The sequence below is a fragment of the Python bivittatus genome, unplaced genomic scaffold, assembly GCF_059951505.1.
Source record: "Python bivittatus isolate LINGU-HERP-01145 unplaced genomic scaffold, Pbiv_v1 ctg000410_np1212, whole genome shotgun sequence".
NCBI lineage: Eukaryota > Metazoa > Chordata > Lepidosauria > Squamata > Pythonidae > Python > Python bivittatus.
Window position 1 is genome coordinate 8,544,275 of NW_028277067.1, and position 13,352 is coordinate 8,557,626.

The 13,352-nt window shown below is 39.3% G+C and overlaps 1 protein-coding gene across 1 annotated transcript in view; it reads left to right on the top strand.

Moving 5' to 3' along the window:
* The window catches only part of KCNH4 (potassium voltage-gated channel subfamily H member 4), a 51,571-nt gene that overhangs the window by 13,109 nt on the left and 25,110 nt on the right, over nucleotides 1-13,352 (top strand). The window contains exons 3-5 of the mRNA XM_025164568.1: nucleotides 3,088-3,219; nucleotides 6,026-6,153; nucleotides 11,981-12,224. Coding sequence (XP_025020336.1) covers nucleotides 3,088-3,219; nucleotides 6,026-6,153; nucleotides 11,981-12,224 — 504 coding nt within the window. The remainder of the gene's footprint in view (nucleotides 1-3,087; nucleotides 3,220-6,025; nucleotides 6,154-11,980; nucleotides 12,225-13,352) is intronic.

Below are 13,352 nucleotides of genomic sequence, written 5' to 3' on the forward strand. Positions count from 1 at the left end.
TTTAACTACAGCTTCCATAATCCATTGTCATTAGAATGTTGGCTGGGTTTGAAAGGAATTACAGGCCAAAAACATCTGGAAAGGCATACAGAGATTCAGTTTTACTGGCAGCCATTCTTTTGTAATCTAGATTTTATGAGGTCATCAAATGTCCATAAAACAGGCCTTTTGCTGCTGCTAAGAGGTCGATTCCAACTAGATTTCCAAGTAGCTATAAGTTTCCAGAGACCTGAACCACTATTTACATACATACATACATACATACATACATACATACATATTTAAAAAGGAAGATTAAAACTAATATAAAGTAAGAAAAACAAAGAAATCAAAGAGAAAACTAAAAGTGCAAGAGGGGAAAAAAAGTAAAAGAAAAATAGAAAAAAAAAAGAAAAAAGATACAAAGAAGTAGCTTCCAATCTTCTTTGCAGCAGTTACAAGTATAATTATAGATTTACCTCTTGTTCTATGGTTACAACATAACTCTCTTCTTTTTATAATCTATCCTGTCTAATCATCTAAACCATAAATCATAAGTTCATTTTTTTCTGTTTCATGCAAAACATCTGTAAGGGGTTCCAGTCAACAATAAACGTAGATATTGTCTTTCCTCTGATCAAAGAAGTCAGTTTAGCCATCTCAGCAAGTTCCATCATCTTCACCAACCATTCCTCCATTGTGGGTAGTCCCGAATCTTCCCATCTTTGTGCATACAATAATCTTGCTGCAGTTATCATATACAAAAAGAAAGTTCCATGACTTTTTTCTAGCTGTTTGTCCATCAATCCCAAAAGAAAAACCTCTAGTCTCAATTGTATATTAATCTTTAACATCCTCTGAATCAGTGTGTGTATTTGAATCCAGAATTTTCTAGTTTTTTTACATGTCCATCAAACATGATAAAATGTCCCTTCTTGTTGTTCACATTTCCAACATAAATTTGAAGCACCTTTCTACATTGTAGACAACTGGTGACATGTACCAATGGTACATCATTTTATAAATAATCTCTTTTAAGATTTTAAAATTGTGTAAATTTCAATAGTTTCAGCCACATATTTTCCCATTGTTCCATCTGTATATTATAACTAACATTTTTAGCCCACTTTATTATACATTTTTTCATTTGTTCTTCTGTTTCAAATTTCAATAAAGTTTATACATTTTAGCAATTGCATGTTCATCATTTGTACACAATTCTGTTTCAAACTCAGTCTTACAATGTTCAAAACCATAAATTCTTTTGTCTGCTTTAAATATTTCTAATAATTGTAAATAAGAGAACCATTGACAACTATATCCCTCTGCCACCAGTTCTTCTCTTGTATTAGTTTTTAATCTTCCTTATTATCATCATTATTATAGTTGTATCTGTTTATCCACTGGATTATTTTCTAGTGTTTGAAATAAGACCAAGTTGCAGCTACAGTTAGTATTTTTTTTATTTAGAAAATGTATATGGCTGCCCATCTTAAATATACAACTCTGAGTGGTGAATGATCAATTTACAAAACAATAACAAAATGACCAAAATTAGAAACGATCCATACTTAGAAGAAAAACCAAGGCCCTATACAGCAATTTTGTAAAACAAACATATATCAGGCTCCCTTAACATCCTGGCCCTAATGCCTGGGGCAAAAGTCAGGTCTTAATAGCTTTCTGGAGGGCCAAGTGGGTTCTGAACCTTAGGGGGGCATTCCTGTTCTATAGGGCAGGCCCCATGACAGAGAAGACATGCTTCCTTGATCCTGTAAGATGACACTGCTTAATAGAGGGGACCTGGAGCATGCCCACCCTGTCAGATCTGGTGGACTGGACAGAAACCCTTGGAAACAGGTAGTTGTGCAAGTAAATGAGTTTTCTACTGAATGGAACAGAACCCCACATGATGAACAGTTTCAATTTCAAGTTTATATTCCTAGTGCAGTATAAAAATCCCAGGTATAAATTTCTTCAGAAAGATTGGTATAGACTTATCTTGTTTGGCATTCTACAGAACGTTTTAAAATGATCATTTATTCTTATGAAACAGGCCCTTTAAGTTAGTCACTTCTTGAATGCATTATTTACTTGCAGCCCTGCCTTAACCTCTGTGGTATGTTGGTTCTCAGAATTTTTAACGTGCGTCAATTCTAGTTCTTTGTGATACTTTTCCATTCTACCACTTTCCAATCTATAGCATCAAATATCTGCTTCAGTGCCAAAAAGATCTGCTTTGCATTGTACATTAAGATTCTTGGGATAAATTCAAATGTTGTGAAAGACTATAAATCATGGGAAAGAGATTTTAAAGTGATAATCAACTCCACACAACTTTCCTTCTCCATTACTTTCTCGGGGGGAGGGGGTTAGGAATAAATTCAGCTGAAGGTAAGGCTTTAGGCAGTTCATCAGCAAGGAGCTGTTTAGAGAATAAACTAATAATCTGTTTTCTATTTGATCAGTTGTGGACCCATAAGTTATCACCACAAACCAATATTTGAAATGAAAAAAGATAATTAAGCAATAAATCAGTCAAAGGATGAGGAGATAGCCCTTTAACCTGAGAGAGAATTGAGTTCATACATTCATTTTGTTGACATATTAACCAAAAGTCCCGAGTGTCATTCTCCCTATAAGAAAGCATACCTGAAACATGGGCCCATTAGAAGTTGATAATAGGCTGTTTTGGGGTATATTGACATCCCAAGTCTCAGCTGGCACAATACCCTGAGCTAGAATAAAATGAATAGAGTAGCTTGTGGTTCAGAATGTTGGGAAAACTCAGGTAAGGTCTTCACTTGTGGTGTGAACCTGGCTGTCACCTTGAGCCATAATAAATAATAAATAATTAAATTATTCATTAATTAATAATATGGTTTATTTGTTCAGGCATAGCATGCTGCATACACATAGCAAACATATTTTATTAACCTGGGCTTAGGGTTTAGTGTGGTATATGAACCTAGCCTGTATGCCAGCTTTAAAGATGAGATTTTCCAGGGTTGGTTCAACCTGAAGTATTAGAGAAGAGATTGGGGAGGTTGTGATTACTGATGACAGGGCATCATGGAACTCATTTTTTTCTTTTCCCCTTTAATTTAGGAACAGCCTTTTGGTGCCTGCTGGACATTGTCCCTATCAAGAATGAGAAAAGTGAAGTGGTCCTTTTCCTCTTCTCCTTCAAAGATATTACCAAGAGTCGTGGAAAAAATCATCTCAGTGAAAAAAAGGATGGTGAGGACATTTGGGGGCAAATCAATAGGCTCAAGAAGCAGGGCACTCAGGATCCAGAGTAGCAAAGGCTGGATATTGATGATACTCATGGGCAGAGAAGTATAGCATAGCCTCCAAGTAGATAAGCCTTTCTGGATATTTACCAAAACAGTGAGAGAGGGCCACTATCTTCTTCTAGTTGTTTTCTCTAGAATGTACATATTTCTTTAGAATGTACATATTCCTTATTGGGAGGGACATAGTCTTGTCCCTACATCAGTAAATATTAATTTTATCACCTTTGTAGAAGATCTTGAATTGGAATTGCTATTCTGTAGCCTCTGGAGGTGGAAACACCTAACAGACTTTGGCTGATCTTAAAAAATTAAGCAGATTTGCATCTGGCTGGTAGTTCACTAGGAGCCCATTGGAAAATGCCAAAGCTGTAGAGTACACTGGGAAATTGAAAAAAGAAATCTGGAAGAATGCAGTGGCAGACCACTTCTATAATTGTGCCAAGGAAACTAAATGGACATATCCGTGAAGTCACCAAGAGTTGAGCCTGACTTTTTAGTCCTGTGGTTTCATACACCTCTTTTCCCCCAAATTAAACAGCCTCTCTAAAAAATATTGTTTAGCTGATTTTAATGTCCCAAAAAGGGAAAATATTAAATATATTAGAAGTAATCACCTTACCTACTATATTAATTTAATTTTAATGATACTGAGTTTAAATTCATTCATTGTTTCCTGTCCCCTGTGATTATCCCGGCCCCTCCACTTTTTGATGTGCACTTCTTGGCATGACAGTGAAAGGCCAAGTGTGACCCTTGACCCCAAAATAGTGGTATAACCCGACCTAGAAGAACAGGGAGCGGATGGACAAACTACATGTGCTTCTGGGCCTTCTTACAAAGGGAAAGGGTCTGTGTTTTGGGACATATACATCTCCCTCCAGATAAAAACCAGAAAGCAACAAAATCATGGCTGATTTTACTGTTTCCCCTCCAGATTGTCTGGGCTTTGTTTGAGGGAGGAAGATCCACGAACTTGTGAATTCTCATCCTCTTATTGGGAGGAATGCACCATCTTTGAAAGGCAAGATGAGGCCCAAAAGCCTTTGGAGTGGAGACATTGGTCATGTTTCTTCTAATCCTGTTTTTGTAGAATGGGGTGCAAAACTTACATTGGCTTGAGGTCCTAGCAGGCTTTCTAAAGCATGTTAAGAGCCTCACTCCAAAAGTAGATGATTCCAGAAACTAACTTTGTGGGAGAATTATGGGGAAAGGCTGAAATGGGTACCTTAAGCTTTTGCAAGTCTATCTGTTTGACCTATTAGTCAGCTCCAGGACTATACTTTTTACGCATGTCCTCTAGAAGGTCAGAAACAACTCTGTGTTAAGCTAAGTTAACTTGTTCTGTAAAATCAGCCTTCTGTAACCTGGCACCGGCAGGATGTGCTGTGCATCAATATCCATGATGCGCTAGGATGGGGAAAACTGATTTACAGAGAGAGTGTAGTTGATTGTCTTCATAGGTAGAATACAGCTGGAAATCCTGTGTGCAAGCCCCACTAAACCACAACGTAGTTTGTTTTGTTTCTCTGTAGTATGATGTTTGTACCTATTCTTTGCAGTTTGCCATCTATGACTTATAGTGTTAAGTATGAACCCAGCAATTCTGATTTATTCAACAATTCACACTTAAAACAAATCATTGCCTAGCACAATCTGTAAATCCCGCTATTAAAATGACTGGAATGCTTATTACAGTATACCCAAACATAAAGTGTGTTTCTGTAAGAGAACTTCCTGCTTTATTACTAGAGAGGATTGCATTAATGCATAATGAAATAATCAGCCTGTTTTCAGTTTGGGTCACTTTTTATATGTTCACCAGTAAATCCATTTAATTTGATTTTCATGTTATTCTGCAGCTAAAGAAAAAGGCATGAAACTTTGCAGTTAAACGCTTTATTAAAATTTCTAAATTCTAATCGATTTAATTCTAATACATTTCTAAATATATTCTCAAAGACTGAAATTCTCAAGTGTTCAGAACTGCACCCATCTCACCCGTGAAAGTAACATGGAAGTTCTAGATTCAAACTATATTTCTGATTGGCTAGTCAGAAGAACAATTTGGATAGCTGATTGAGGTAACCTTTTTTTTACTGGAGCTCCATAAGAATATGCCAGCCGAAGAAATATTTGATTAGATTAGATAAAGGGGACCCCTATATCAGAGGAAGAGCTAAAGCCACCAGTCATCAGCCTCCAAGGATGTCCCTAACCACAAGGGTGGATTGACCAAGATAGCTTCAAGGAAGATACCTATTTTCAATAGTACCTTGGGCATAATAGACACACATAATCACATTTATCATCTTCTGCCTTTAGAGTTCTACTGTGAAAAATATGGTAGATTAGCTCATAGCAATATGTAAAATGAATGTTCCTTCTCATCCCTCTGGTCTGCTTTTTGAGAAGATGATTTAGTTTAGCTATTGTTAATTATTGAGGAACCCTGTATCCTATCCTCCTCCTTCCTGGATTGACTGTTCATTTCACCTAGGAAGATGCCCCAGTGCTGGCAGCTAGGCGAACCTTTCACAAATCACCTTACAGTAATTCTCAGTGATACGAAGAGCTGGCCAGGAGATACAAGACAGATAGATAAATTTCTGAAATCAGTATTTTAGAATGAGGTAATGAGATCAAGGGACAATGATATCTCTAGGTGGAAAGGGAGCCAACACATAAATACAGGTCCCTCCTGTTTGATAATTGGTACCATCATTCTAATCTTACTCTTTTTTCTTTTCCAGAAAAGTACCACTGTAAGAAGGCAAGGAGCTCCCACTTGTGGGTGGCCAGGAAACAAGGGCGGACAGCTTTGCACCATCTCACCAGACAGTTCAACAAGAAGGAACGGACAGAGATGAAGATAAACAGTGTAAAGAGATCACCTGCTTACTTACCCCTTATTTCTGGAGAAGGGAGAGGGTTAGGGATTCCTTGAGTCCCAGCTGTTTCAACTATAGGCATATTGATAGTCACAGGGTTTTCCATTAGCACGTCCGCAAATGATCTTTCTTTGTGAACCTTCAGGATGTGGTTTATCTCTTTAGAAACACCCAAAGCCAAAATGGGAAGAGATTCTTAGTAGAGTGTAGTGTCTATGGAGCAGTGGGTATCAAAATCTGCAAGTTGGCATGTGTGTGGCATCACAATCCAAGCCCCACCACTTTTGTGAATGCACTGATGTTGCATGCACGTACATCAGGGGCAGGACTTGGACCACGACACAGCACCTGCCACCTTGCAGATTCTGATGTCCATGATAGTATAGCTTGCAGTATCTGTGCCATTTTATTACTCAATCAACTGGCACAGAGGATATTTTGTCGGGGAGGGAAATTCTGTGGCATAGCAGCTGTTGAGACATGAATTGGGGCAACCACCAGTGCCTGTTGTGTGGTTAACAGCAGTAAGATTCTCACTTTGAAGAAGTGCTTTAACCTCAGCTAAAGCTCACCTTTTAGCTGCCACCTGTACCCTCTCAAGCAGTTCAGTGACTCCTCTCAGTAGTAAAGAGAACTTCACAGAGGTGCCCCTTAAAAATCAGTGTTGAAATGGTCATCTCATGGCACCAAAACAAGATGGGTTTTCCTACCCAACTAGGATCTTGTGTGTTTTATAGAAATTAGGGACTGGTGTAGCCTTCCCTAGCCACACACCCTATAGATATGCAGCACTACAACTCCCATAACACCCCCAGGTTAAACCACCTACAAATTACTGAATTTCAGTTGCGGTTATATGTGTTTGCATGTCTGTGCAGGCTGAAAGAGAAGAGGAAGGGACACGTTACCATAGTTATTCTCCATATTGTATATTCCATGTTAAGTTGGGATGCAGTAAGATGTAGGGTTATTCAAGACTCTTCTGCAAATTGCAGAGTCAGCATTTTCAGCTTCCTTTCTGCAGCTCTTGTTTCCTGTTTTGAGCGGAGTTTGTTCTGCAGGACCGACAAGGTCTTGCTTGTTCCTAACCTGCATATTGAGAGGTGGACATGCTGATGAGCAGTGGAATTAGTGTGCATCCAGATATATCTGGATGTTCTGGGGTGGGTTTTGGTAGCTGCTAGAAAACCACCCTGTGCACAAAATGTCCCCTGCTGACAACCCAGATTTTTGCTTTTCCCTTCTCCTGCTCAGGAGGCCTTGACAGCTGCTCCCCCATGATCTAAGACCAGGGCAGGTTGAAAGGCTACCCGGTACTACAGTATGGTTGGGTGTTGGGAGGGAGGAGAGTTAGTTGAAGAACTGCCTATGCAGCTGTGCATGCAGGCTATCTATCCCCGCTACAAGCTGGGTAAACCCCTTCTCTGCCATGAGAAAATCTAGAGCCTTACTTACAGGAAGCTGATAAGGATGGCCAACCGCTGCTCTGAGCCACAGTGAGGGTATGTGCATATGTGTGCACATGCTAAAGAGCTTTGGAAGAGAATTTCTAGAAAGAAAGTGGCCCCAAAAGTATTGGCAGTAGAAAGACTAGGGGGGCAACATCCTGTTTCCTTCTGATTTTCAGAAATGAGACATGATTGAGATGCTTCTTGTAATGTGAAATGATTGGCAGCCACCACAAAAAAGAGGTGCTGAACACTATTGCTGAGGAAATTGACAGCCTCTTGGCATTCCCATCATCCTTCCTTTTGCCCCACTTTGTTTTCCTTCTCATCCATAGATCAATGATGGCCAGTAAGTGGATCTTAATGAGTTGTAGTAACCCTCAGCTATAATACTTCAATCTCATACAGCCAACAGCATTTTCTTTTTCCTTCTTTAAAGTTTTATTGCAAGAGACTGAGGAAGTAAGAGAAACAGATAGAAGTGAGAAAGTGTGTGAGAACAAAATATTATGTATGCAGTTAAAAATATTTAAATTTTCCAGATTGCTCTCAGGTCTCAAAAGGAATCATTTCCTTGGTTCCTTTTGTAAGAAGAGAGCTCCCTGGTGGCCTAAGGCAGTTTATAATAGTTGACTTTATTTACATATATGCAAACTGAACAACAGACAGATAATATACCTCTCCTTGCTTGTAAGAAATATACTGCCTCTATAAAATTCCCTAGAAAGGAAGCAGCTAAATACACCTAGAGAGTTTAGACTTCCAGAGCAAAACATTTTTTGTAATCCTTAACCTATTTCTAGTCTTTTGTTCCTTTTTTGCAGACGCACACCCCTTTCTTTCCAGCTATATTGCATTTATATTGCATTTACTGTATATTGCATAATATATTGCATTTCCTATAAATGGTCCTTTAAAGGTGTCTCCAACTATGTCCTAAACACTCTGAGCCACTTACCTGTGATTTCCCTGAACAACAGAGGAAGTTGGCATGCTAGGCCACTATTAAGGAAGCTTATGCATTTATATTAATATTCCAAGCCTGTAGAAAAATTCAGACTCATTGACAACAATGCTTAAACAGAGGGGTTGGATCTTAATTCCTTTCTCAATTCCTATAGAGTTAAATGTAACTTGTTCAGCTGATTGCAAAGTGAGTTAAATAGAGTTGATTTGATGTGGATTCTGACTCATTATTTTTAGTGGGGATGTGTAAAACATGATGTATGAACTGTTTTGAATGTCTTGTTCCTGAAACAAAACAACTGAGCGCAGTGTATTTTGTTCCATTCTCAAAACAAATTCTTGACACTTGTTTTGTTTATCGGCTTTAGCAATGTTGCCTATAAAGTGCACCTGATTATCTGAATAGCCTTGGTTTGGGAGGGCTCCCCCCCAAGGTCTCAAGTACTCTTCTAGACAAGTGCTTAAATGAATGCTACTAGGCCAGACTGATGCCCTAAGCACACCCCAACAATGGTGACTTTTGACAGAAGCAACTCTTCACACCATGAGACAGAAACAAATATAATATCTGAGAACACCTTCAAACCAAACTTTTAAACTTTAGCCACTCACCATGCCAAAGAAAACATTTTTTTAGTAATGCAGATTAAAGTGAACACGGCAGATAAGGACAATTATAAAAACTTTGACTAAAGTCAAGCGTGGCGGTAAAAGAGTTAAGGGCATGGTAGCCTGGGGGAAAAAACTCTGTGATGCCCCCTTTCCTTGGTGCCCTAAGCATGTGATCCTTTTGCTAAATGGTTAATTCAGGGCTGGACTGTTGAGTATTTTCAGCAGAAGACTAAGTGGAGGAAGATGCTGGACCAGATGGTTACATTTCATCTGTCCTACCACCTTCTTTCTCAGGATGACCCTATGAGCTGCTTGAGCAGCAAGTGGCCGTAGATGACTCAGCAAGGTACATGTATGTGGGTCTCCTTGTGTTTTGAGAGTATAAACATTCCTGTCCTACTCAAATGAACCAAGGAAAGCAAGATGTTGGACCCATTCCTGTTTTGTGCAGCCAATACCGAAGTCTAAAGAAACTTGGCAACAATTTGACAGATGGTCCATCTCTTGTTTGCCAATCAGTAATCCAAGACAGGAAATGTCCTCCAGAGCAGGCATTATGGTGACACCCCATCGTTCATACTTGAATGTCGAGTTGGTGGAGCAACTTATCTTCCTTAAGATGAACCTCCCATTTCTGGGCTTTCCTGATCTACTTCTGAGAGCCAACCTTTTTCTTCTACCTCCAAAGCACGGGCAGACACCCATTGATTTGGGTTAAACTCACAGCCAGTTATTGGCTTATCTGAGAGACGTGCCCTAGAGGGAGGATGTGGTTTGCTTAGATGTCACTCTACCAGTCCTTCCAGGAGCATCTAAACCATGTTCACTCTGGATGGAGACCGCATGTGGCTCCCCTAGATGTCTTTCTATTAGTCCCTGAACCACCTAAGTTGCAGCAGAATTCAGCCACTACTGTCTCTGCTTTCGCACATATCCAATGTTGCTGTTGCTTGGCTTACTCACTAATTCAGTGGGGCCAGAAAGAGTGTGCTGGCTCCGAGACTGCACGTCACAGACACCACATATGTAATAGCAGAAATGTTCTGGCCAGCAGACCACAGAAGAGAGGATTGCTCTTATTGTTCCATGCTATTGTCTGTTTGCCTGGAAAGTAAGAGACTTTTTTTCCCCCCAATTGCTATGGGGAAGTGTATTTGCATGTACCCACAAATATACATACTGTAAGTATATTTGCCTGTAAAAGAAAGCAGGTAAATGCAAAATTATGTGCAGGTGTGAGAATTGCTGTGCTTCAAACATAAGTGTTGGCAGTGCTTAGAAGCTGTACATTCAAAGATTGTCAGTAAAGTGTTGGTTTGAGTTGTTTTGCTGAGGTTGTGTGTGCACTCTGTGCATGCTCTTGTGCCCTGCTGATGTCTAGCTTCAAGATGTTTTTCATAAATGAAATGAGTCTTCATTTTCAAAATCTTTCTGAAAACTCTACATCAACAGAACAGAGGTGCATGTACAGAATGCATATACTAACCTACATTTAACAAGTCTATGTAGTAACTTTTCAAAAATATAATCTCAATGCTTGTTTTGACTGAGTTTTCCCTCCTTCTTGGCTGTGATGGGAGGTGCTAATTACTTGCTAATAGAAAAATATGAGAAAATTAGCTATTTGTCCTACATGTTAGATCTAGCAACTCAGATAAGAATGAAAAGTTCTTTCAGTTAGAACTGCCTGGGATTTTTATTCTGTTTTCTTTTTCTAATAGTGTGTTTTGTCAATCTTTCAGCAAGCTGACTGGTTGATAGCAATCAGCATGAACTGCTACCCCACTTATTCTTGTGGCTATAGAATGAAAGAACAAGGAAACAAGGGACTGATGTCATGTGCTCATTATTTCCTGAAATGCTCAAAATGTTTTAAATTTTGTTCTGAAGCATGAAACATTTTAATAGTTTCGAGTTTTGTTCCATCATAATTCCATGTTCTGTTTTATGCACATACCTATTTTTAAACTGTTCTTGTTTATTCTTTTAATGGCTTTTGCTGAAACATAAGAGGAACTTACTATATTTGGATTAATAATCATGAATGTCCACCTTCATAGCTCTATTAATTGTAAACCCTATTGACTTACAAATAAAGTCATGCTACTATAAAAGAATGAGAATTCAGAGACTTTGGGGAGGCATCATTCTAACATGAAGTGTGTGATGCTTTTCATGGTGAAGTCCACATGTTTCCTTTGAGTAGCAAGCTAGTGACAAAAGAGATGGGGACAAGACAAAGAAATGGACAAAAGAGTCAACTTGATTCATTTAAATTATGTTAAAGTAAAATTAACAAAAGAAAATTAATAAGATTATACTCTATTCACTATATCATTTCAAATTTCTCATACATTAGAAATTACAATTTGGTACAATTTCTGCAGGGACTTTGGCTGCTGCTCCCCAAGCCTTCCAAGAACTATGTTTAGGAATGCTAAGGCTGAAGACTGGGTACCCTCATTCTATGACCTTTGGGGGGGGGGTCTTTTCTTTTATATACAAGTAGCTGGTTTCCACCCTGTCCTTCTGTTCCTCCTCTTCTCTCTTCTTCTCTCTCTCTCACACAAAATCTTGCCAAGCAGAGCTGGCCCAGCCGCTCACAGGAATGACATCATTACACATTGCCATTCCCAGAGGCCATTTTTCAACAGGGTTGAGAGAGATGTCTGCCCTGCAAAAACTGCTGATTTCAGCCTAGTGCCTATTGTGGGACCCCGGGGGGCTTCTAAGGAGCTTTCAATTATGATGTTGGGAGCTGAAATTGCATTTCCTCTCTTGTGCTCTTCAGGATGTCTTTGAAAACAAGCCCTCAGTGCCAGAGTATAAAGTGGCCTATGTACAGAAGTCACGCTTCATCCTCCTTCACTACAGCATCTTCAAAGCCCTGTGGGACTGGCTCATCCTCCTGGCTACTTTCTATGTGGCAGTAACTGTTCCCTACAACGTCTGCTTCACCGACGCTGAGGACAGCTTGACGGCTGCCCGCAGCACTATTGTCAGTGACATTGTGGTGGAGATGCTTTTCATTGTTGGTAAGGGCTTAGGACTGGGTTGGAGGGAGTCAACTGTCTATCTACAATGGAATGAAAGGGGTACCACCTGAGCAGACATGTGAAATGAGCACCAATGTTCCTCTAACAGAGATCAGATCATGTAGTATTCTTTATTTCTAGAACAGTGTTTCTCAGCCTCAGCAACATTAAGGTGTGGACTTCAACTCCCAGGACTCCCCCAGCCAGCATGTTGCTGAGGTTGAGAAACACTTCTAGAATAAGGAACAGACAGCTCCTAGCAAAGGGTCACACCAAACTTTCTGAGGCATGTCAAGAGCTGTTTTACAAAAGTGGATGGGGCCAGAGCCTCTTTTGGAAAGGTGAATGCAGAGGTTTTAAAGGTTCTAATGGACGCCGTAAGCATCTGCAAGACTTAAGATAATTATGTTGCCTCTTAAAGCTATCAAACCCCAGGAATGAGAAAAAGGGGCCCACATTTTTGGCCTGCAGTAGGTGGCCTTTTTCAGCCACAAAAGGGATACTGGTGGGCTGCATTTTGACCAGGGCCATACTTTTTGACCACCCCCACGCCCATCTGCCCTACAGTATTAACTCAGGATAAAATATATTAGAAAAACAAAATTAAATAAGAAACATGATTGGATAATTGTTACCTTCTTAATAACAACAGGTCATTAAATTATGCAGTGTTCTCTGATTCGAACAACAATGGTTATTTTCAAATGTCAAGTGTCTAGCTATTCACTTAGTACGTCCTTGCACTGGCCCTGTGTCTGCATTCTAATGGAATATAATGTATCTACCCATTAAATAATGCTTTTAAGTATTACCCCAAACAGTCAGGATTCCCCAATAGAATACTAAGAGTAGGACATAGTGAGACTCCTCTATTAGAGAATCTTAGGACTTTTACAATTCTCTGTGTTTTCACTATTACCTGGTTAGTGGGACTGATAGAGAATTAAACAGATTTTAAACAAAAACCTTACACAGAATATATCTTTATTTGGTCAGTGACCAGCAAAAAGCAAACAACCAAGCTCAGAGAGCACCAAGGACTCCACAGTTCAACCCTGAGCTACATATATTCTCTTCTATTAGATTTTAAACAAATTTCAATATGCTAATGGAATTCTAATATTCCAG